The sequence below is a fragment of the Anolis carolinensis genome, chromosome 6 (assembly GCF_035594765.1).
Source record: "Anolis carolinensis isolate JA03-04 chromosome 6, rAnoCar3.1.pri, whole genome shotgun sequence".
Lineage (NCBI taxonomy): Eukaryota > Metazoa > Chordata > Lepidosauria > Squamata > Dactyloidae > Anolis > Anolis carolinensis.
The window spans coordinates 14,160,489-14,185,752 of record NC_085846.1 but is presented as its reverse complement, the minus strand read 5'-3'; the positions used below and the strand labels follow the sequence as shown (position 1 = coordinate 14,185,752).

Below are 25,264 nucleotides of genomic sequence, written 5' to 3'. Positions count from 1 at the left end.
CAGCGGTTGTGAGGTCTGTTGGAAACTAGGCAAGTTGGGTTTATATAACTCTGAAAGGTCCAGGGTGGGAGAAAGAACTCTTGTCTGCTGGAGGCAAGTGTGAATGTTGTAATTAGCATTGAATGACCTTGCAGCTTCAAGGCCTGGCTACCTGGGGGAATCCATTGTTGAGAGGTGTTAGCTGGCCCTGGTTGTTTCATGTCTGGGATTCCTCTGTTTTCAGAGTGTTGTTCTTTATTTACTGCCCTGGATTATATATAAATATACATTTATATATAAATATAAATTATCTAAATGTAAATAAAAATATAAAATATACATTCTTTCCCCACTTCAATCCAACTGATTATTTTAAAAACGTCTAACTTCTGCCAAATTAAAATATAGTGAACTACAAGGATGGAAGACACCGAAAGGGATCTTGTAGCTTCTGATGGAATAGATTAAAGGTTGCATTTACATTATCGAATGAATGCAGTTTGACACCACTTTAATCTCCACAGCTCCATCCTATGGAATCTTAGAATTTGTAGCTTGCTGAAACACCAGAGCTCTCTTGACAGAGAAGGAAAAATACGTGTTGTCGAAGGCTTTCATGGCTGGGATCACAGGGTTGTTGTATGTCTTTCGGGCTGTGTGGCCATGTTCCAGAAGCATTCTCTCCTGACGTTTCACCCACATCTATGGCAGGCATCCTCAGAGGCCTCACAGCCTCTGAGGAGCCTGCCATAGATGTGGGCGAAACGTCAGGAGAGAATGCTTCTGGAACATGGCCACACAGCCCGAAAGATATACAACAAAACCAAGGAAAAATACCTTGCAAAACTACACTCCCCAGAATTCCATAGCATTGTGGCAATTAATGTGGCATCAAACCATTTGCAGTTCTGCAGTGTGAATGCAGCCTTGATCCACAAAAGTTTATGCTATCAGTGTCTCAGGTTAGCACCCATCTACACTGCCGTATAAGGCAGTTTCTGTTGGGATGGATTATGACCTGTTATGATCACAACCTAATGGGGATTATGACTTGTTAGGGTCATAACCTATTGGGTAGCAGAGTTTCAGAGGTGTTCTTTTAGTTTATTGGATAATGGACAATCTCTAGGCACATAGGTATTTTGTTTCTATTTGATGCTGTCAGCAGACAAAGATTCAAGTATACTTCTTTTAAAATAACATGTTTGTTTATTCATAACTTCATGTATTTAAAGATACAGGTACATTTCTTGTCAAGTTAAACATTAAAACATTTCAGTTTGTATCTTTAATTTATAATCTTTAAGAGTCTCTTCAAAACTATATTGCTTTGTACAGCTCTCTTTAATAATAATCTACTTCCAAAGAAACACAAGCCTCGACTGACTTCTAGCTTCCTACATTGGCTTCTGCACTCTAACAGACCTCTGTACTCAAGCCTCAACTGACTTCTAACTGTCATCCTTTTAAAACTGAACATAAAACTGAACAGTCACTGAACATAAAACTGAACAGTCACTGAACCAGTCACATTGTCTGAAGCCCCTCCCACTACTTTAAGTACAAAGAGCTAAGGAAACTGCAAACCAGTTAAGACATACACTTCAGGAAATAAACTGACATTAGAAAACAGACAAAACATTGAATAGAGGAGGCTTGAGAAGGTTGCTATCTCCAACAGTTTCAGAATGCAGTTTAGCTGCGTTGAACAGGATTATATGAGTCCACACACTGCCATATAACACACTTTAGTGTTGTTAAACTTCATTCTGAAACTGCATAATATACTGTAAAAATGTGTATGGGGTCTTAAGTCTCAAAAGTGCCACAAGGATCCCTTTGCATGAGGATCCTGATTAACTTGGCTATGTTTCTGCAAGGATGCCTGATGTATCTTTCGTCGTAGGGTGGAGGAAAGGTGTAACCCTTCAAGTGTTGATAGCAGACTCTGTTCATCCTTTATTGTTGGCAGTGTTGTCTGAGGCTGTTAGGAGTTGTAGCCCAATAGACCCTTTGCGTTCTTGAAAGGTATGGATTGCCAGTTACTTCCAAACATGAGCCATTCAGTGAAGTCACAGAAATGCACCTAGCCCATGTCCCCTCTTGTTTTTTACAGCTAGGATATTCCTTTCAGAATATTATAATTTACCTTCATCATTCAACTGTGAAGCCAGGTGATTGTTTTTATTTCATAATTTGATAATTTAATCCAAAGACCTCTAGAAAATACATGATTGGCTGAGAATTTGAATGTCTCCCATATCCAGTCTCCTTGTTCATTCCCAAAGAGGCAGTATAGATATAGATAGATACCAATGTATACATAAATAGATAGATCACAGATGTTCAGTTTTATTCAAAACACAGTTTAACTTAAATCTTAGTAGATATAATTTTAAACTTTTTATTTTTAAAATATTTTAAACACAAGAGGAAAATGGGGCAGGGTTAAAAATTACAGGCACAGTGGAAACAACCCATTAATTACACTGAATAAATGAGCGCATTCCCAAAAACCAGAGGTAAACTGTTGACATCCTTATATTCATTCTTTGTCATACACATCCACAGTGGTATCCTGAAGCCATAAATGTGCTGAACATCCTTCTTAGATGACATCCTCCAGATACTTTGGACTACAATCCCCATCATGGCCAACCATTCACCATGCTAGTGAAAGGATCAATAGTCCAAAGCACCTGAAAAGCCTCAGTTGACAAAGCCTGCACCGTGTCTGCGCACGCACAGTGCTCACATAAAAGGAGCAAAAAAGAATGAAAATTACCAAAAATTGGCAGAAAAACAAGTTATTTATTTATTTATTTATTATCCCACTTTTCTCCCATGGATGGAACAAATTGTTAAAAAACAAATTACACAATACAAGAGTACAACATCATCCCCCCAACCAAAACAAATAAACAATAAGCAAAAACATATTGGTTTGAGTGCCAGTAATAGGTAAACAGAAATAGAAGAAAAAGCCTGGCACAACCATGAGGTAAAAAATATGAGATATGTACAGAACATGGGAATATTTTGGGAGGCTGAAGGAAAGTATCTAGAGACCTCTGAACAGTGCAGTTGATCCTTCCAGTCTGAGGAAAATTTGAGTGAAAAGCAGCAGGGAGAGAATTCTTATAAAGTGCGGGTAAGCAATGGTACCCCACCATATATGCCTTCTCAGGTCTAGTCTAATCACTCAGCAGACTGGAGAGGGCAATCGAATAATGGCTTGGCACATGAAGTGTCTGAATCCTCCATCAAAAATCGCTTTGTAAGGAGACCTTTGTTGTCTGTAGGTTGAGGCCAATTTAAGCAGCAGGACTAGACACATAATAATAAAACTTTATATTCTGCCCTATCTCTCCGAAGGGACTCAAGGTGGCTTCCAACAAAAAATGGCAAACATTCAATGCCATAATACATTAAACAAAGACAAAATAAACAACCCTGCCTAATCCCAAAAATCAATTCATAACTATAACAAAGTAACCGATAAATAAAATTAAATAACATAACTGGACAACTACATATAATATAATAAATATAATTATACTATAATATAATAGGACCCAGTTCAGGATCCTTAGCTCAATAAGGGGCTGCAATTTGGGGTTTTCTTTTGCTTTTGCAGACATTTTCAACAAGGTGCAGAAGCAGAAGAGCCCCTTGGAGGAAGCAATCCAGCTTTCGGCTGAAAACCCCAACGCTATTGCTTCCAGAACTGTGTCAGAACTGGGAAAGCAAGCCTGTTGCATGAACCTATGAATCCCAAAGCAAGGAAAGAAGAAAGGACCCAGTGAAAGTTATTGGCTGCAAAGACCCTGGAGCCATTCCTCTCCATCCATTTGCTTCTTTGGGTTAAAGAATCCAAAATGGGGGAAAGATCTGGCCCAGATGGAACACACACACATCCTTATCCACTCTATTGAATAAGCGTGGAATTGGCATCTAAGCATCCTCACTTAATTTTGTGGCTCTTTGTAAATAAGCTACGACATGGGAAAAATGAGGTAAGGAAATGTATTTATCAACTTGTAACTATTTATCTTTTCAGACAATTGATGTGCAACAAAAGACTTCTGTGTGCACGAGAACATGATCCCATGCACGTTTGTGGGCTAGAAACCGATTTAGAGGCAGGGCTCACATTTCCAGAGCTTCACAAAATATTTTTAATGTAATTCCTGAAATCTCTGAGCCAACACATACTGGCTGGGAGAATATGGGAGTCCAAAACAACTTTCCCAAGCTGTGTACTTCCTATTAACAATTTGGCAATCTGAACAGTGTCACTCTACCGCTTTAGCAACTCCCAAGCATCTACCTTTGGATACAGCAAATTCTGTCCCACTGACTTACTTCACCTGTCCTCTGAATAACCATTTTTGTCAGTTCTCAGGTGGAAGTAAAGAATGAAATGTGTTCCTTATGGTCCAGTGGGAGCATCCAGTCAGATTAAGCGATACACCTTAAGAAGTTAACACTGATCATTCCCTCACCTCATGAGCAAGTTAGCCAAGCCTACAAAGCTGTCTTTATCCAGCCTTTGAAGCTGTGGGGAATGTTTGGCAAGGACCAAAGAGATGGCGAGAGAGGGCACAAGAGGTGCTTGGAAAAGATTGGGCAGGGATGGAGGTATAACAGCTTACAAAGTGAGCCCCAGCAGCCAAAGGCGGGAAGTCATCGTTTACAGCAATCAGCAATGGGCAGAAGTGGCTTGGGTGGAGTAGCGGGTGGTGGAAGAGGGTTGCCAGCAGCAGGGATGGGGGAGTCTGTTTTCCGCTTGAAGCGGTAGGTGATGGGCAGGAGGAGCTTGCTCTTCTTGAGGGCCTGGACCTTCTTGAGTGTCTCATCGTCCAGTGCCATGAAACATCGGCGGGAATACTCCAGCAGCCGCTCTTTGGAGGAGTCAAATTCTCCCACCTCAGCCAGCTTTTCAGGGGCCACAATGAGGAGCTCAGCAATGGGAGTGGTCAAGGCCACAGTGTTCCGGTCCACTCGGTGGTGCTCAAAGGCCCGGCTCATGCTTTGCAGCTTTTGGAAAGTGTACAGGATCTTCTTGTAGCGGCATAACACCCCATCCACATCTTTGACTGCACAAGTTCAGGTTCAGATGAAAAGTACGGGGCAAAATAGAGAAAGGTAGAAGAGTGATGGTTCATGGACCAGGATTTAAAAGCCAAGATGAGTTGGAAAAACCATAAGAAATGAGACAGACCACCAGGAAAAGAAAGTGACCACATTACGTCATGTTGGGAAAGCAGATAATTATATATAATCAGTAGCATGGAAGTGTTGAGAATGCCCCAGTAACCAAACAAAGAATGGAAAGTAATGAGAACAACAAAATCAGCATCATCCAGTAATGTAGAAATTGAAAATATTGGTGGATATGAAAAGGACACAGGGAAATAAATGGTGAAATTTTGTAGCAAGAAGTGGAGAAGAAATGGTAAGAGATATACATAATGAAGAGCAGACAGAAATATGAAATAAAGAATGGAAACAGATTAGCAGAGAGAAAGGCAGTGGGGATGGGTCAAGAAAGAAAAATAATGTTTAAAAAATGTTATTGTAACCATTTATCCAGATTCTTGGAAACTACTTTTGGGCTTGGAAAAAAAATGCTTGCTTGCAATGTCACAAATTCTCCAGGGATTTCTAGGAACTAAAATCCCCAAGAGTAGTTTTTTGAGACTCTGACAATATTTAATACGTTTGTGAGGGAAGAAAAATTGGGAGATGAGAAGCAGGGTTGCGGGACATTTTTTTACTCTACTCACCTCTCTGCCTCTCACGCATTTTGGGTTTCACAAAGCGTCTTCTGTTAGTCCCACCTTTCTGCTTTTTGTGTTCTGTGGAGCCCCCTTCTTCAGGGCTGGCAGTCAGCCAGGAGCCCATACTGTCATCGTCCGTCGCATCCCCATTCCGCCGGAGGGCCTGTTTGCTGCGAAAGTGGTCATCTAAGAAGAGAGGGAGGAGAAGGGGCAAAGGGCATGGTATGGAGAGAGACACTGCGTTCTACTTGGCATTGTTTTCTAGACTAGCATGCACAATATCCTTGACTGATATTGAGGGAGACCTAGCCCTTTACTCAAATGGGTAGGCAACCTATGGCCTCCCAAAAGTAGATAGATTCCAGCTTCCACCAATCAGTGGTTATGGGAGTCAATGTCATTCTTTGGAGGACAAAGCAGTCACTTGTAGCATTTAGGCGCAACCATCTCTCAAATTGTGACCATTACTCTTGTTAGATGAAAATCGGGATATCTTGGTTCCCATTCCTCTCGCCTAGATTGTTCTTCCTTCCAAAAGAGCCTTTATCTAATGCAATCCAAAAAGCCACCTAGCTGCCAAAGCACTTTTGTTGTACCTGCATCCAGACGAGCCGAGGAGATGAACTTGTCTAACTGGCAGCGCAGGAAGTCTCGCTCTTCTTCAAGGTCTTTGATTCGCTTTTGCAGCCAGGAGTTCCTCTCAAGGGCCATATGCAGCTGGGTCCTCATACTGGTCACAAGAGTCAATGAGGGAGCTGGCATCTCTGCAGCCTCTGCAATGTTCAGTAGAACGAGAGACACAAGTTGTATCATAATGACATTTGATTCCTCAGCATCGCTTACTTCTCCTGTTTTCCACAAAACACCATCAATTCCTGCTTGCTGCCCTGGCTCCCAAATCTTCTCAACAAAGTCATCCACATACCAAAGTTGTATCTCTTTCCTGATTTTTATTTCCTTAGTATTATATTATAACTCTGCAGGTCTCCTACACAGATCCTTCACTTCAGTAGGAGAGTATCGATTCCATTTTTTAATCATGTCAGAAGCAAATTAAGAACACTGCAAATCACTTCAGGTGTGAGAGAATTGGCCATCCTCAGAGACGTTGCCCAGGGGATGCCCAGATGTGTTACCATCCTGTTAGGAGGCTTCTCTTATGTCCTCGCAAGCTAGAGCTGACAGACGGGAGCTCACCCTGTCCCACTGATTCAAACTGGCAACCTTTGGGTCAGCAACCTAACCTTCAAGGTCAGCAGTCCAGCCGGCACAAGGGTTTAACCCATTGCGCCACCGCAGCTCCTTTTTTATCCTTATTGACCTCATGATCAGACACAAGAGATTGCATCGAAGGGTGGGGAAGCTTTAGCCCTTGCGATGGCTTTGCATATCAGTTCCGAGAAACCTCAGCCATTATGGCCAATGGTCAGGAATTCCGAGAGTTGTAGTTCATCCTATGCAGAAGGCCAAAAGTAATCCAATATGTATTTAAAGGATGCACAAATACTACACATGGAGGGTTGGAAAATGTGTTTTTTTTCTCACCATCAAAATTCTGTGGTGGGCTCAAGCCATAATACAATTGTTGCTGAGTTTGTGTCTGAGACTCCATCTGGAGCGGTTCATCCAAAAGTTTGTAAGCTTCATTATTTTCTTTCACTGTAAACACATAAACCAAGGGAATGGGTGATAAAGAGAAGAAATACAGGAGCCTAATAGCTTTCTTTGTGCATGAAATCCTACAGGAAGGAAAAATAGTGCTGGAGTTTAGCAAATAGCTGAAGTAAAGCAGCTCTGCTTTTGAACATAGTTTGGGGAGATGGTGGCAAACAGTCCTGCTTACCATCATCAGGGGGCCGGGCTGTGGCGCAGCTGGCTAGTAACCAGCTGCTATAAATCACTACTGACCGAGAGGTCATGAGTTCGAAGCCCGGGTCAGGTTAAGCCTCCGACCATTAAAAAAAAAATAGCCCCGGCTTGCTGTTGACCTAGCAGCCCCGAAAGACAGTTGCATCTGTCAATTAAGGAAAATTTAGGGACGCTTTATGTGGGAGGCTAATTTAACTAATCTACAACACCATAAAACTGCTCACGAGGAAAAGAAGAGGAAGAACAGCCACCAATGGACGGTGAAGCAACAACTCTCCCTGTGGCCGGAAATCGTGAAGCTGGAAAGATGTTAAAAAAAATGCCTCTGTGTCTGTCTAAAACTGAATGTTGTTTGTCTATTGGCATTGAATGTTTGCCATATATGTGTTCATTGTAATCCGCCCTGAGTCCCCTTCGGGGTGAGAAGGGCGGAATATAAATACTGTAAATAAATAAATAAATAAATCATACTGTTACAGGAAGAATTAAAGCTTGTGTCCCCCCAGATGTTTTGGAGTATGAGCTTATTACCCCAAGGCAATGATTGTCCTGCTTGTGTCTTATGGGAGATATAATTCTGAGTATCTGGAAAGTACTAGTTGCACCTCCTTTCATTACAGAACACTGTTGGGACCTCTAACCATAAAAAATGGCTAAAGAAACTACTATGGAAGGAAAACATGCACACATTACATGTAGTTCATGTTCACTTGCATATCTGATATGTTGGCATGAAGAAAAATAGCTTTCTTCACCCTGGTTTTTTGCACTGCAACTCCTAGTATCTTTTAGCCAACATGGCAGCTTCTAACTGACATACGCTTACCTTGCTTTGCTGCACCTCCACGACGTCTCCTACTTGCATTTGCCCGTTGGTAATGGTTACTTTCACTCATCGTCCTACCTCCCCAGGCAGGATGGAGACTATCAACCTACAGAAAAGGAATGTAAATGGCTAAAACATGGCGAACTGTAGAACCACCTGTTCTTCTATTTGAAATAGGGTTTAGATTTCCTTAAAACGTGAACTTCAAAAGAAAGAACCAAAGTGCAGGGTGCAATCGATCACAGCAGTCATTCATTGTAAAGTTAGAAACTGCATAATGGCCTTCCTGTGTATAAATGTGTTTTTATCTTGACGTATTTTACCTGCTGATGATGTGTATTATGTATGTATTTTATTTCAGTCTGTTGTAATTATCTGGGCTTGGCCCCATGTCAGCCGCCCTGAGTCCCTTCGCGGAGATGGAGGCAGGGTACAAAATAAAGTTATTATGACACAGCAAACAAGATAGATATGCTGGATTTCGTTTCACAAAATCACAAGTCGAACACTTCCCAAGTGTCTAGGACTGTGTGATGTATTTTCGGATGATGTGCACAGATCCCAGCAGGGTGGCCTTTTGCAGTTGGCAGATCGTAATTTTGTCAATGTCTATTGTTTCCAAATGCCAGCTGAGATCTTTTGGCACGGCACCTAATGTGACGATCACCACCGGGACCACCTGCACTGGTTTCTGGCAGAGTCTTTGAAGTTCAATCTTGAAGTCCTGAAAGCGGCTGAGTTTTTCCTGTTGTTTTTCGTCAATTCGACTGTCACCTGGGATGGCAACATCAATGATCCAAACCTTTTTCTTTTCCATAACTGTGATGTCTGGTGTGTTGTGTTCCAGAACTTAGTCAGTCTGGATTCGGAAGTCCCACAGTATCTTTGCGTGCTCATTTTCCAATACTTTTGCAGGTTTGTGATCCCACCAGTTCTTTACTACTGGGAGGTGGTACTTGAGGCATAAGTTCCAATGAATCATTTGGGCCACATAGTTGTGCCTCTGTTTGTAGTCTGTCTGTGTGATTTTCTTACAGCAGCTGAGGATATGATCAATGGTTTCGTCGGTTTCCTTGCACAGTCTGCATTTTGGGTCATCAGCTGATTTTTCGATCTTGGCCTTAATTGCATTTGTTCTGATGGCTTGCTTCTGGGCTGCAAGGATCAGGCCTTCTGTCTCCTTCTTCAGTGTCCCATTCGGGAGCCATAGCCAGGTCTTCTCCTTATCAGCTTTTCCTTCAATTTTGTCAAGGAACTTTCCATGCAATGTGTTTGTCGTGCCAGCTGTTGTTGTTGTTGTTGTTATTATTATTATTATTGCAGCAAGAGAAATCACTTGCATCTATTAACCCATGCAACACACCTACACGTGGACCCTTGCTACACATACATCTACTTTAATCTTGGTGTTGATCCTTCCAAAAACTCACCCAGTTTTCTGTATCCCTTAACAAACCCCACTTAACCCCCCCCCCCTTTTTTTCTGGCTATAGGCCTGATGATACTGCATTGTTCTAACCCCACGGTTCTACTTTAACTGCTATAGCAGCATCCTGTGGAATCTTGGAGTTCATCCCTTAGGGAAGAATATCTGGAATCTCCAAGGCAGAGAGTGTTATCTGTGTCTCTGGAACCTCAGCAAAGGACAAGCCCCAGGAGTCCACAGGATGTTGCCATGGCGATTAAAACGAACTCAACGCGCTTGACCACAGTGCAGTGTGACAGGGTCCGTAAACGATGCGGTTTCTCTCTCTGGCTCAGGTGCGCAACCGGCCACTTGATCCCCGTGCGCGCTCGCTTTGGGGATGCTTTGTGGATCCAGGTCAGCGTCGGACTTTTGCTCCCACGGGGGAAGACATCTCTGGCGGTGGGCATCACCAAGGAAGAATCCCGGGAAGGTGAGGGCGCCTAGAAGCAGGAACTCGGGCCAATTTGGAGCGGCGGGGGCGAGAGGATTTGGAGTCGAGCCTTTGCCAAAGGAAACCAGATCCCTCGGTCCCCGCTGCTGCAAAACGGGTGCCCGCTCCTCCAAAATGGCCCCGGATCCCATCCTGTAATGAAAGCCCCCCCCCCCTTCCTGCTTCCCTTCCTGCCCAAATGTCGTGCGCGCCAGGACTTCGGAAGCGCCTGGATTTCCCCGGAGCCCCAGGACACGCGGGGATGGAGAGGCGCAAAGGAGAGGGTCCTTTGGGGAGCCCACCCCAGGGCCTCCACCCACAGCCCCTCCCCAGGCTGAAGGGAACCCCAAGGGCGAGCAAGGCAACCCCCTCCTGGCCCAGCCCATACCTGGCTCTTTGGGGCGCATCCACCCCGGAGTATCCGGACAGGCAGCGGCTGGCAAGTGCGGCTGAGGAAGGAGGAGCGGCTAAAGAGGAGGAGGAGGAGGAGGAGGAGGAGGAGGAGGAGGAGGAGGAGGCGCGGGGCCGGCCCAAAGGGCGGGGGGCTCTACCTGGCCCACCGAGGGAGGGACAGGTCGGGAGTGACAGGTCCCCTTCAGGAGGTTCCATCGCTTCTAGGGCTATTGGAAATAACTGCACCCACTCTCTGGTGGGCACATATCCCTTTGAAAACAAATTGCAAGCATAACCTTACTGAAAAGGAAAAAAATGATGTCATATTCTATCACCTTTTGAAAACCGCTAGTCAAGAAAAGTATGACCTTGTTAGAAGTCAACACTTTGAACAAGTGATATTCATAAGCATTCATGTAATGGCACACAGGCAACTCCGCTGTTAAACTGAAGAACCATGTCTTTGAACTGCCAAAGACAAAGACATGCCACTACTAAAATAGATCTGGTTAGCAGAGGATGGTTGTTTCTTTGAAGTTGAAATTGTAGTTGCAGTTGTAATTGCACAAAAGATATACGCTCCCCTGAAAAACCCTTAGTTTAAAATATGCACTCAGAGATGTAAAAAAAATCAAAGTCTTCTTTAAAAAAAAAATAACGTATCTTGTTTACTTACAAACATCTTGTATTAAATTAATATACAAGCACATTTCTTATTAAAGTTCAGGTATAGATAGGATGAAGTTCTCTGTGTGTTGAATACACAGGGTATCATTCTTAATCAATAGTCCATAGTTTTTAGGTATAGTTGTACTCACTGAAGTCCATAACTCATATGTCTCTACTGAAGTCTAAACAGCAGCATGCATCCACCTCCACTGAGGTGTGATTCAAACAGGCATCCACCTCCACTGAGGTGTAAAACAGACTGGACACAAAATGGAGTCCTGAGTCTGAACATGCTCAGTACAATCACATGTCTATAAACCTTCCCACACCAAAGAGGTACAGTCAAACTGGCAAATCAACAAACAGTACATGTAGAATACAGGTTAGCAAATATAGCAAATATATACATTAACAAATAAATAGTGAAAGGCTTGGGATATTGTTATTTCCAACGGGTGAAGCACGCATCTACAGGGAATGACCGCTGGCACCTGTAGATGAGCCATCTTTGGCAGAGTGACTCGTGATAGTGCCCCCCAGCACTGGACCCCAGGGACGCTTCACTGATCCAAATGGATTTTCTTTTCAAGGACACAACATTCATGATTTAGTACCTGGCCACCCCCCCTCCCTATGCATGTACAGGCAGTCCCTGAGTTACAAACATCTGACTTACAAATGATTCACAGTTATCATGGGGAAAAAGTGTCTCCACTGAAGCTTTATCACCAATTCTTGTTTCCACACAAGCCAACATTTTTCAAAATCCAATTAACAAAGAACAAAAAGTGCAGTGAAATCTTTTGAATAGGAGCACAGAGAGCAAAACAAACACCAAGGGGCTATGAAACCTTCCTTAAGCTATCCAAAGCACGTACACCACACACACTTGATTACATGGCTGGAGCTACACTTAAAATGTAACTGGTCGAACTTAAATATGAATTCAGATTAAGAACAAACCTACAGAACCTATCTTGTTCATAACTTGGGGACTGCCTGTACTTTTAAAACATCAAAGAAGTCTCAGGCTCTGATCCATTTGACAATGCTACTATGATCCAGGTAAGCAAGATAAGCGTGCTTTTGATTATGTGCAGAGAGCTTTCCTTTGAACATTGTTTCTTCAACTTGTTGTATTTCACAGCCAAACCAAAAAATGTGTTGTTATTGTTGTTATTATTATATTATTATTATATATTACTTACTTGGCGATCCCTCATCCGAGTATGATGGCCTTCCAAGTTCTTGGAAAACACCTGTTAACGGTGGCTTCTCAATCTGTTGCAGCCTTCGCAGCCATTGTAACATGTACCATGTTATCTTCCGCCTGATCCACCGTTGAGGTCTTCGGATTGTGTTTGGTCTGGAACCACTACTGCACCCCCCCACCCCCGAGTGCATGACTTCAGTGGTTACGCCTACAAGTTCATTGAAAGATGCAAGCCCCCTCATCAAGACAAGGTGACAATCCATTGTGGAGGATATATATTATTTACTTTATTTATACCCAGACTTTCTCCCTATGGAGACTCAAGGCAGCCAACAATTCCACACTTTAGTCATAGTTTAAAAAGCACAATACAAAAACTAAAAAAAGAAATAATACAGTGTTTATTAAGGTTAAAAAACATATTAAAATATAATAAATACACTTAAATAGCCTTTTACCCCCCTCCCCAAATCTCGCCCACATCTCTCCCAGCAGCATGCCCCTTATTCTTCCACAAACGCTCGCTGGCAGAGCAAGGTCTTGACCAGCTTGTGGAAAGCTAGCAGGATGGAGCGATCCTGGTCTCTTGTGGAAGGGAGTTTCACGGTTTTTAGGTCTGTTCCTGGTTTATTTGGGGCCCTGGTTCAGACAATTGCATTGGATAGACCACATCCATTCTAGTTTCTTAGATACCAGCTGTAAGGAATTGTGGGAGTAGAAGTCCAAAACACCTGGAGGGCCAAAGTTTTCCTAGGCCTGTTTTAATGCATCTCTGGTGTTATTAGCTGCTATCCCAAAACATGGCCTGTCTTTCATTTCACACCTTGATTTTTGTTACTGCTCCATACCTTTACAAACATGTACTGCCATAGCCAAGAGTCAGACATTTGAGGGTGGGTATAATGCACTTCTGAGTATTCCTTGCCTAAGAAAACACTTTGAAATTCACAGGGTTGCCATAAATCAACAGTGACTTGAAGGCATGTACACAAATGCAATAAATCAATTCTTCAACCCCTCAAAAGGCAGCCATTAAGGATTCAGCAGTACTTCTTTCAACATCTTTCCAAAAGAAGAACTGAGTGAAAACTCAGCTGGGTGGGGAGGCTGGACATCTTTAATTGAAAAAGAGATCTCCCAAATAAATAAGGAGGAAGCCTGTCCTAAAGTGGTGATACAAAGGACTGGAGAAGAATGCAAAAGCGTTGGAGAGGATGCCAGAACATGTGCATGAAAAACATGAATTTAACACCAAAACCCTCAATTAAGATTAAAAATAGGATACCTGTGCCCGGTCATTATCCCATTGGGTTGGGAAAACAATGTTCGATGCTGTAATAGACCTCACCCTAAATATATCACACATACTGTATCTACTGTATTCTTCGTTAGGACATGAAGGGAAAAATAGTTTTGTCCTATGAGGGCAGAGGGGAGGCAACATGGGATGTGATCATTCAAAGTTAGCGATTCTAGTCTTGGCAAAAACAGGATCTGGATCATCCAGATGGGTCTGAAAGGAATAGATGATCCTCAGATGATAAGAAGAGTGCACCTTGACCAAGGCATGAGGTAAGTGGGTCTCACAGTCAGGATATATGGGTTTTTAGGCCTGTTCCTGGGATTATTTGGGACTCTGATTCAGAAAATTGCATTGGATAGACCCCATCAGCTCTAGTTTCTTTTATATGGTTATCATGGTTTTCAATGAGTGAGCAGATGGCAACTGATAAATGCCATCTTAGAAACTAGAGCTGATAGGGGAAAACTGGTGCCATTTTTGGAATATCCAGAAACAGGTCTAACATTTGAGGGACCAACAATTAAAGAAAAGAGTGAAAGGGTAAGGAGCTTGGGGATGACAACTTTGCCCATACTTTCCCATGTCAGATAATGCACAAAGAAATAGTCCAGAAATTGGGATCAGGGTGGAAAAGGGGCTGAACTCCTTGTTTGGAAAGATGTTTTCCTATAAGCGAAGACAAGAGTCCAGAAAGCATGAGTGTGTGTGTGTGTGGGGGGGGGGGGGGGGCTGTAAGTCTAGAAATGGAGGATGGGGGAAATGGGATTTTTTTGGAGAGACATGCTTTCCAAGCAAAGACAAGAGTCCAGAAATGTGGTGTGGGGGTGGCCTGGAAACTTTGTTTGGGGGAAGATTGCTTTTCTTCCAAGTAAAGACAACAGTCAAGAAATAATAATTAATAATAATAACACATTTTATTTATTACCTGACTCTCCAAGTGGGCACAACAGAATCAAAACTTATGAACAAAAAAACACACACACACAATAAAATACATAAAAGCACATAGTTATAAAAACATGCACCAAACACAGGGTACAAAATCAACATGGAGCGGTACAAAATGCACATTCAAACTCATGATTCAGAATGGACTGGGTAGGCCTGCCGGAAGAGATAGGCTTTTTAATTCTGTTTTAATCCGGCAGGTCATTCCACAGTCGTGGAGCACAAGTGGAGGAGCAGTAGGATTAAGCTCTTTCTTTGCAAGGGGGGGAGGGATTTTTCCTAGAAGCACAGACATTTTTTCCCCAGAAATAAGAAGTGGGAAGGGGAAGTGGGACTAAGTCAGGCATGGGCAAACTTCAGCCCTCCAGGTGTTTTGGACTTCAACTTCCACAATTCCTAAATGCTATGTTCAGCAAAGAGAAAGAGGGATCCTCTCACCTCTGCAGGAGTCTACCGAATACCATGCAGCTGTGGACAACTCGACATAGGGACCACCAACTGCAGCATTGCCCAAACACGAATCAATGAACATGAAAGGCACCGCAGACTAACTCAACCAGAGAAGTCAGCCATAGCCAAGCACTTGATGAACCAACCTGGACACAGCATATTATTTGAGAACATAGAAATGCTGGACCACTCTAATAACCATCATATCAAACCACACAGAGAAACCATTGAAATCCACAAGCATATGGATAATTTCAACAGAAAAGAGGAAACCATGAACATGAACAAAATCTGGTTACCAGTATTAAAAATCTCTAAAATCAGGACAGTAAATAAAAAGCAACACTGAAAAATAGGGGAATTCCGGGCAAGAAACAATCAGGGCCAGCTAATCACTTCCCAACAAAGGATTCTCCCATGCAGTAAGCACCAAGCTTTGAAGCTGCAAGGCTATTCAATGCTAATCAGTGATCAACTGCAACATTCATGCTTGCCTCAAACAGACAAGAGTTCTTTCTCCCACTCTGGACCTTCTACAGATACATAAACCCCACTTGCCTAGTTTCCAACAGACCTCACAACCTCTGAGGATGCCTGTCATAGATGTGGATGAAACGTCAGGAAAGAATGTTTCTGGAACATGTCCATACAGCCTGGAAAACTCACAGCAACCCAGTGATTCTGGCCATGAAAGCCTTTGACAATACAGGCCGAATAAGCTGTTAGGAATTGTGAAAGTTGAAGTCTCCCCGACTATATCTGATACTACTAGCACTTTTATGGCCCAGTTTTTTTTAGGAGCCAACCCAGGATTTTATCAAGCATGTTTGTTTTATATGATCTTATTTGTTTATGACTTGCTTTATTGTTGATTGATTTGTTTTATTGTTGTGTTTTATATTGTCTGTTTTGTCTGGGCTTGGCCCCATGTAAGCCGCCCCGAGTCCCCTTGGGGAGATGGCGTGGGGTATAAAAATAAAATTATTATTATTATTAAGTCCAAAAACACCTGGACGGCCGAAGTTTGCCCATGCCCGGACTAAGTGTGGTCAAGAGTCCAGAAATGCCAGGGAGGGGAGAGATGGGCTGAATATTTTGTTTACGGGGAAACTGCATTTGTCACAAGCAAAGAGAGACAAGAGTCCAGAAATTGGGGGAAGCAAGGAGGGCTACCCTCTTTGCTGGGAGGGGGCCTGCTTTTCCTTCAAGCAAAGACTAAAACCCAGATTTGTGGAGTTGGGGGGGGGAGCTAAGTTCTTTGTTGGGGTGGGATGTGTGCTTTTTCTATAATCATAGGCCAGAAATGGAGCCTCCGGTGGCGTAGTGGACTAAAGCCTCGTGACTTGAAGGTTGGGTTGCTGACCTGAAGGCTGCCAGGTTCGAATCCCACCCGGGGAGAGAGCGGATGAGCTCCCTCTATCAGCTCCAGCTCCATGCAGGGACATGAGAGAAGCCTCCCACAAGGATGGTAAAACCGCCAAAACATCCGGGCGTCCCCTGGGAAACGTCCTTGCAGACAGCCAATTCTCTCACTCCAGAAGTGACTCAAGTTGCTCCTGACACGAAAAAAAAATGAGGGTGGGGTGGGGAGCTCTTTGCTGGGGCGCGGGCTCCATTCTAGAGCGATCCCACCCCAAGTGAAAGGAGGAATCTCAGCTCCAGAGGCCCCTGGGCATGACCCCCTTCCTGGCCCCACGGAGATGCCTCGGTGATGCCGAGTGGGGAGAACGGAAGGCCGAGGCTCAAGGCCGAAGGGGGTGACGACAAGCGGGAGGAAGGCGGGCTCGGTGTCTGGGAGAGAAGGCCGTGGCGCCCTTCCAGACTGGAATGTTTACCCGGGAACCTCTCTCCCCGGAGCCGGTGGGAGAGGCTGCTGCGTTTCCGTCAGGACTCTTTTCGCGGTGACACCCACTCCTCCTCTGTCTCCTCCCCCCCCCCAACCCCCCCCCCCTCCCTTGCTGGAAGAGCCAGGTAGAAACCCCCCTCCCGAGACCCCTCCCTCCCTCCACAGGGCTCTTCCTCCAGCCTCCCTCCCTCCCTGCTAATGCATTTCCCTTCTACCTGCTGCTTTCCCATTTCTCTTTAAAGGACACTTTAGTGGCTGCTCATGGGCAACTGATGGGGGAAATGTGGGGCAGGAACCCTGGCTGAGATCCCTGTTGTGGGTCTTTTGGGAGGGGGGTCCAGGTGGAAGATGGTACCCTTAGAGAGTTCCTTCTCTCTCTCATCTTTGGAAGTGTATTGCTGCAAAACAAAACAGGACTGGCTTCTTCCAATCTGACATTTGGAGATAGATCCCCCCCCCCAAAAGCTGAAGGCAAATCATCACTTCTGATCTTTTTTTTTAAACACCCTTTCCAGGATGCGTTGGCCTATTGACAGCTCCGCCTGATGGATGGATTCCACTTCTCTCGAGCATCACCGCTAGTTGTGCCTTGGGCAACTTTGCAGCTTCTCCCTGTTGACGCTTTGAGATCATCCTATGCCTGCAATACATGGATGTTAAGGTGGCGTTGCTCAATCCCTTCATCCTCGTCCTCCTCCTTTCTGGTAACTTTGGACCTGGGCCACGTTTTGCCATTCGTACACAACATGCAACCCGGCTTGGTCCCGCTGAATGCTTTGCATGGATCCTTAGCACCTGCTGCCAGTTGAGTTGAAGAAGACCTCCACCTGGACGTTCCTGCAGACTTTACTCCAAGATGATAACAAAAGGCATTTTCTGGATAAGGTCCCGCCTTTGGTGCTGAAATGAGAGCTGAGACACTGGAACATTGCCCAAGAAGGGTAAGTTTGAGGCCAAGGCGTTATGTGACCAGTTCTGCATGTGAGGGATGATGTGAACTGTGAGAGGACGTGACAAGGGCATGTTCCAGGAGCTTTCTGGAGAGCTTTGGTGCCAGTCCTTCAGGCTATGTGTAAATATCTGAAGCTAAGAATGTAGAATCATGGAATTATAAGGTTAAAAGGCATAATAATAATAATAATAATAATAATAATAATAATAATAATAATAATCTTTATTTATATCCTGCTTTTCTCCCTCACGGGATCCAAAGCGGCCTAAAACATATTAAAATCATGTAAACAACAATCCAAATACATCGATATTAAGTATAAAACATCATAAAATAAACAGTTTAAAGCAACAGTAATATACATTCACATTCTTGTGGCATCATATCAGATTATACATGCCATGCAAGAAAATACAATCAAATCCCTCCCGACAGATGCCCATCCACCCTCTGCTTAAAAACCTCCAGAGAAGGAGACTTTGGAGGGAGCATATTCCCCTGCCAAAAAGCTCTTACCATAGAAAAGATGTGTAAGTTCATGAGGGAAATGTCCTATCTGACAATGGATGCATTCCATATGTAGAGATCCTGGATGCACTTGCTCATCATAACAACATTCCTTACCCTTTCGTACTTCCACTCATCCAAAGCTTTTCCATCCATAGTTGTGCCTATGCAAGCCCCTCCTTTTAACTATCATAGTAAAATTGAAATTCTATATTCAGCAGCAAGGCATATCAGCTCTGGGGGAAGCAATAGGAGGAACACAATTCCCCTCAAGCTTTGCAAACCTCCCAAAGACATTTAATAGGATGATGGACAAATCAGGGACAGAGCTGCAAATTGAGGACAAGACAGAGGAGGCATTGCAGTCTCAGCCTCACAGCTAGGACTCAAATAGTTTGTCATAATGTTGATGTGGGAAGGATATAAAGGAAGTCCTCCCCTTTTACCTGGAAATGGCCTTAGATTAACTTTTTGCTGTTTGCTCATGGGCAGAGCTATATATAAACAAGTTGCTGGTAGCAGCATGCCATTTCACCAGTTTTCTTAGTCCTTCATACTCTTTTGATATTCTGTTACACTTTAGAACCATGTGTCTCCTTTTTCTAGACCGGAGATGGGAACATTTGGCTCTCTAGATGTTTTGGACGATAGTTCCTTTGACTTTTAACCATTGATCAATGTGGTTGGAGCTGGTGGGATTTGCAAGCCAAACACCTGGAGATCTAAGGATCTTCAACCCTTCTCTACAGATGAAGTCTCATAATATTAACCTGCTCTGGCCTCCTAGCTAATGTTCTTCCAGCTCCTCTGTCTTCGCTCTGTCATTGTTGTAGTTTCTGTTTTATATACTGTACTGCTGCAGACTCAACTCTACAAATTGGACTATAATTCACACAAATGATGAGAACTAATGATTAGATTACCAGGATCTAAGGCAACATATATTTTGTGCAAGTCTTCAGCAGTTATGCCAGCAGTCTTAGCATTGCTAGGATACATAGACTTTAAAATTCCCTGTCCTAAATAATGCCTGCATTGATTTTATTTATATTTTAAATTTAAAACACCCAAGTGTTGTTTTCTGTTAACAAAATCTCAGGACACTGCACAGACATTCTTGAACAACAATGAAAAGGAAAATATAAAAATTCATACTAAAAAACTGAAGATCTAAGCTAGATTTCAAAATCAGCAAATGTCTGATTAAACAAATAAAAATTTAATAAGTACTTAAAACATCCTAAAAACTGGTGCATGCTTTGCTGGATTTCAATGGCAGGTGTTACAACAGAGTAGGCTCTTGCATTGGAAGCCATCTGTACATCAGAGGCGGGTTTACGGCAGAGAAAGTATGGTCAGCCTTGCATAATTGTGGATTTCACTTTGGTGGATTTGAGTAATCCGTTCTCTGTAGAAACCTCTAGGTCAGGCATGGGCAAACTTCAGCCCTCCTGATGTTTTGGACTTCAACTCCCACAATTCCTAACAGCCTCAGGCCCCTTCTCTTTCCCCCGAAGGGCCTGAAGCTGTTAGGAATTGCGGGAGTTGCAGTCCAAAACACGTGGAGGGCCAAAGTTTGGCCTTGCCTGCTCTAAGTGAGTTCCCAGATGTTTTGGCCTTCAACTCCCAGAAACAGCTGGTAAATTGGCAGGGATTTCTGGGAGTTGTAGGGCAAAAGATCTGGGGACCCACAGGTTGAGAACCACCAAACTAGAGAGATGCTCTCTCGCATAAAAAGTGATTTTTATTTGTAGATTTTTCAAAAGGTTCAGGTCCCCTTGCTCCAGCAAAAATGGTGGGCTGACTGTATTCCCTCAGAAAATCAGGTTCCATGTTATTAAGGAACTTAGATATTAATAACTTTGCTTGGTAATAACTGCAGTTATTTGAGCAAACATGTAACATGTACTTGTTTAACCGCCCCACTCAGCAGTTTAGCAGCGGAGTGCTGCATTTGCTGCAGTTTCGAAACCATTCTCAGAGCTCTGCTGAATTACACTGCAAAAGGAAGGGGAGCAAAACTGATTCTATTACAATGGTTGATATAGTTTCTTCTTATCTGGAATTCACTACATGTAGATTCTCCATATTTAGGAAAAGTGTAGTTCAAATCAATGGGTGCTGGTTCAGAGGTCTGTTCCACTGTTTCAGCATGGCCTATACTTACTTAATATCCCGGTGGTGCAGCAGTACAAATCTGGGAAGCGGGGTGAGCTCCCACTGTTAGATCCAGCTTCTGCCAACCTAGCAGTTTGAAAACACGCAAATGTGAGTAGACTAATAGGTATCGCTCCAGCAGGAAGGTAACAGTGCTCCATGCAGTCATACTGGCCACATGACTTTGGAGGTGTCTATGGACAATGCCGGCTCTTCGGCTTAGAAATGGAAATAGCACCAACCTCAAAGTCTTAATGTCACGTGAAAACCTTTACCTTTACTTGTACTTACTCAGGTGTGACTAGGATTGCAGCTTTAATAGCCCTGGGATTAAATGTTTAGCTGCAGTTGTAAAATTAAGCAGCTGCAGTTTTGCAGCCAAGTTTTGTCCTTATTTTATGAGATAAACACTCCCTCACTTTCATTTGGATTTCGGCCAGAGTGTTGGACTGAAATTTGGGTGATCCAAGTTCTGGTCCTTTGGGTCAGTTACTCTCTCACAACTTAATATATCTCACTGAGATAAAATGAATAGAGAGAAAAATCAAGCTATTTCTAATAAAAAATTTAAAATAAGAATAATTGCTTAAAAATTTGATTTGAAAGCACAGTTAAATGAAGCAAGTCTACCTTCCAGGTAAACATAGGATCACACTGCCTTTTGATTTATCAGTAGAGCCATTCATAATTGGTAGAATCAACAGCAAAGATTGAGCTGTTTATATTGTCAGGGTTTTTTGCTACTGGTGTTTTACAATAGAGAGTAAGAAAACATTCCAATGATTTTCCTTCCCTTAAGAGGCAGTAGCCTTCCTGCCTTTAATTGCAAGTTACATTAGGTCTCCCTTCAACACCTTGAAAAGGCAGCTATGTTGGTGTTGGCAACATGCCACTTTTATTTCCATTGATTAACTGAATGATTAAAAAGAAGGTGATTAATCAGCGACAACGCTTTAATTGGCTGGGAGCCCAACTTAATTAAAGCTTTAATAGTTTGCCTGAATATACCTATCTGAATTGTTTATTTTCTTTGAACAATGAGTGCACTTTGGGTTCTTATTGTAGGCTCGGCGTTCCACCCTGAGGGAATAATAACTGTAAGAAGATACTGATGGAGCTGCAGAGACATTCCAAGTCTGTCGGAGATCCACATAGATCACCGGAATCTGTGGGACACCCCTGCCTGCAAGATCCTCCTAGTGATGTGGAGAAGCCCATCAAGTTGGAAAAAGCCAGTGAGGGAGAGGATGTCCAAACATTGCCTCCTAAACTCTCTCGTCCACCAGTTCCTTCTGCTAGCAGTGCTCTCATTCAGGGTTTGAATGGGCTGCCAGGAACAGGCAGGAGGGCCCACATTTCTGGAGGGACAGTGGAACAAGGCGAATCCTCCCGACTGGGACGTTACTTGTTGATTGACAGTCAGGGTCTTCCTTACACTGTGCTGGTGGAAGAGGGCGTGGCGGCTGCAGGGAGCAATGACAGTGGGAGCGTGGGCTCCCTGCGCAAGGTCTACAGCTGCCCTGTCTGCTCACGGACATTCGAATACCTGTCGTACCTGCAGCGCCACAGCATCACCCACTCGGAGAGCAAGCCCCATGTTTGCCGGGCGTGTGGCAAAGCCTTCAAGCGCACATCCCACCTGGAGCGCCACAAGTATACCCATTCGGGACGGAAACCCCACCAGTGCCCTATCTGCCAGCGCAGCTTCCGGGATTCGGGGGAGCTCTCGCATCACCAGCGGGTACACACAGGCGAGCGGCCTTACCAGTGCGAGGCATGCCACATGCGCTTTGGCGAACGCAACACCCTCCAGAGGCACATTCGCCGGAAGCACCGCCTGCAGCTCCTCCCTCCAGGCATAGAGACTGGCCTTTTGGGGGACTTGTGCTAGAAATAATTGGCGTGAGGACCTACCCAGGCCTTAGGAACCTGCTGTCCAGGCCCTGCTAGCATCCGTGCATGCTGAGCTAATCCTAGCCTGAAAATTTCTGCCCACATCTGATGGATTGATACTCCCACATCTGTCAGACTAATGACTGGCAGCTTCTGTGAAAAACAAAATGTGGAATGGAGAAACACATACCCAGCTATACCACAAAGTATCTGGCATGCAAATGCCAACTTCCTGAGTCCTCAAACAGATACCTTCTGCCCAGTGTCATGACAATCTGGTTTACCACCCTTTTGTAGAAATGCTTAGTCTGTCCTGCCTGCCTATGCTCCTCATTAACCCATCAGGAAGATCTGTTTCCTCCTGCTTTGTCCCCTGTTAGCACTACCCTTGAAGGCCACATACATTTAGCATGAATTCATTACCTGGTCAACCCCCTTCTCTACAATAGAGAGCAGAGCATACTAGTGCCCTGAGGAAATCTTCTTGTCTCAGATTATAATGGGTGGTAGGGAAAATCCAGCAGGCCTTGCCTAGACTCTGCATGTATGGCATGGATATATTCCTCCACTGCCTGTTAATAATAACTCTTATCAATGGTACACTTGGCTTTGAAATCTATCTAGAAGCTTCCATTTATTTTATATCCACCCACAAACATAGCATGGAGACATCTACTCAATTGAGAACTAGAGTATTCCTATTTTAGAAAACTGCCCTGTGGATAATGTTCAAGTTGCTTTGGGTGTGAAGGATTGCTAGATTGGGACAGTGAGGATGTTGCTTCTTATTTTGGCATAGAATTTCCGCTAAAATTTCCAGTTGGATTCTATAAATTCCAGTTGTCTTATTTGGAAGTGCCAAATGCTGACCTGAGACAGGATGGATCTTTAGCTTTACATCCTGGGCTCCCATCATCTCAGGAACAGACTGTCCTTACATTCTTGTCGAGCCCATTCCATTCTCACATGACACACCTTTTGGCAAAAGTGGTAGTATGAAGTTTAGAAAGAGCTAAATGAAATATCGGCCGAAAGACATAGTGTTGGAGTAAGGTGGGGTGAATGCTCCTTCAGAAAAGGGTTTGTGGGCTGTAATTCATGGCATTCCACACAAATGTTTATGCTGACTAAGGCTGATTCCTATTTGTCAGTGATTCCCAGCCTGTGGTTCATGGACCACTAGTGGTCCACAATAACTAAAATATGATCCATGGCCTCACCGTTACTACTACAAATAATAACACTGACCAACCAATTTTTTTTCTTGTTGTCTTAATTTTTAGGCCTGTTCCTGGGGTTGTTTGGGGTGCTGATTCAGAAAATTGCCTTGGATAGACCACATCAATTTTAGATTATGAAATATATATTCTGTGGGCGAGTAGATGGCGACTACTGGATGGCATATGTTCTGTATCAGAAACAAGAGCTCATGTGGTCTCTCCAGTGCAATTTTATGAATAGGCACCCCAAATAACCAAACGGAATCTAAAGTTGACCAAAAACTGATTTGTAACCCTTTTTGGTACTAATGTTGGAGCGTGGTCCCTGGTCAAAGTGGTTCCTGGTCAAAAAAAAGATTGGCAATCACTGCTGTATGTGGATATATATGAAGAGTGGGGGCACTGAAGGATGGATAATGGATATGTCTCTGCTTTTAGACCTTAACTGTCTTAATTTAAAATAATTTACTTTTCCAGTGGGGAAAATGTGATTTTACATTCCTTCAGAAAGATGCTGCTGCTACTTCTGATGCGAGTCCAGCCTCCAAATCAGATCTGTACCATGTCCCATGTGTTCTGCTTTCAGGCCTTGTTTCCTTCTGTCCTCAAATTAGCCAACTGGAATCTATTCAGATAACTTTCCAAGTCTTTGTGGGTCAGCATCTATGTGTCTGTGGATTTAAACCCCAATTCTACACAAAGCAAAATAAAGTACTTTGCCTTCCCTCTGCCTTTCAGTCCATGGGGTATTATCAGATTAGACTGTTATGGTTTCCTACAATATTTAACAAGCATAGGATCTCCTGTTCCTTTACAGAGTTAAAAGGATGGGTTGGATGGACCAGAAGCAGGAGAAACTGATATACAGGCATGTGTTCCAAGGTGCCAGATAAAATGGTGCCTCCAAAGACGCCAGGGAAATCCCTGGATCATGTTTCCTCTACTTCATGTATCATGTGGAATCTTTGATCTATGTGAGTCTTCTTTGTCATTTTTCTTTTTTAAATTAATAAAAACAGTTCTATGGTGATTTGGTTCATCTTTGTGTACTACCCAAATAAAGTGATGCTGTATGACTTCCATCTTGTAGCTGGATGACGATCCATTAATTCAATGTGAGTTCTTTGCATTGAGAAATGGTACAAAAACATGCAACAAAGGCATACCTTCTAACACTCAGTAGATTAATAACGTATTATTATTATTATTATTATTACTATTATTATGGTCAAAACTAGTAGATCAAGCAACATCAAAGTGTTGTCTAGATGGCAAAATGTTTCACTGAAGAAGAACACATAAGTCAGGAGAGGCTGCAGTAGTTTGCTTTTGCCTGAGACTGTTTGGAAAGAGCAAGG

At 43.4% G+C, this 25,264-nt stretch overlaps 2 protein-coding genes across 5 annotated transcripts; one reads left to right on the top strand and one right to left on the bottom strand.

Moving 5' to 3' along the window:
* Positions 1-2,299: 2,299 nt before the first annotated feature.
* ccdc106 (coiled-coil domain containing 106) lies at positions 2,300-10,834 on the bottom strand. Its single transcript, XM_003225013.4, has 6 exons — positions 10,744-10,834; positions 8,458-8,563; positions 7,308-7,421; positions 6,359-6,535; positions 5,769-5,948; positions 2,300-5,078 (listed from the first exon to the last, which is right to left on the bottom strand). Exons 2-6 carry the CDS (start codon positions 8,525-8,527, stop codon positions 4,666-4,668), a joined length of 954 nt encoding a protein of 317 aa, XP_003225061.1. The 5' UTR covers positions 8,528-8,563; positions 10,744-10,834; the 3' UTR covers positions 2,300-4,665.
* On the top strand, positions 10,129-24,988 carry LOC100552086 (zinc finger protein 581). Of its 4 annotated transcripts, XM_062958100.1 has the most exons (4): positions 10,129-10,355; positions 12,708-12,881; positions 17,693-18,118; positions 21,859-24,988. In XM_062958100.1, the coding sequence occupies exon 4, from the start codon at positions 21,905-21,907 to the stop codon at positions 22,682-22,684; it is 780 nt and encodes a 259-aa protein (XP_062814170.1). In that variant the 5' UTR covers positions 10,129-10,355; positions 12,708-12,881; positions 17,693-18,118; positions 21,859-21,904; the 3' UTR covers positions 22,685-24,988. The 4 variants fall into 4 exon arrangements, with proteins under 4 accessions (XP_062814170.1, XP_062814171.1, XP_008115373.1 ...); XM_062958101.1 differs by lacking the exon at positions 12,708-12,881; XM_008117166.3 differs by lacking the exons at positions 10,129-10,355; positions 12,708-12,881 and adding an exon at positions 16,661-17,302.
* The last annotated feature ends 276 nt before the right edge of the window (positions 24,989-25,264 follow it).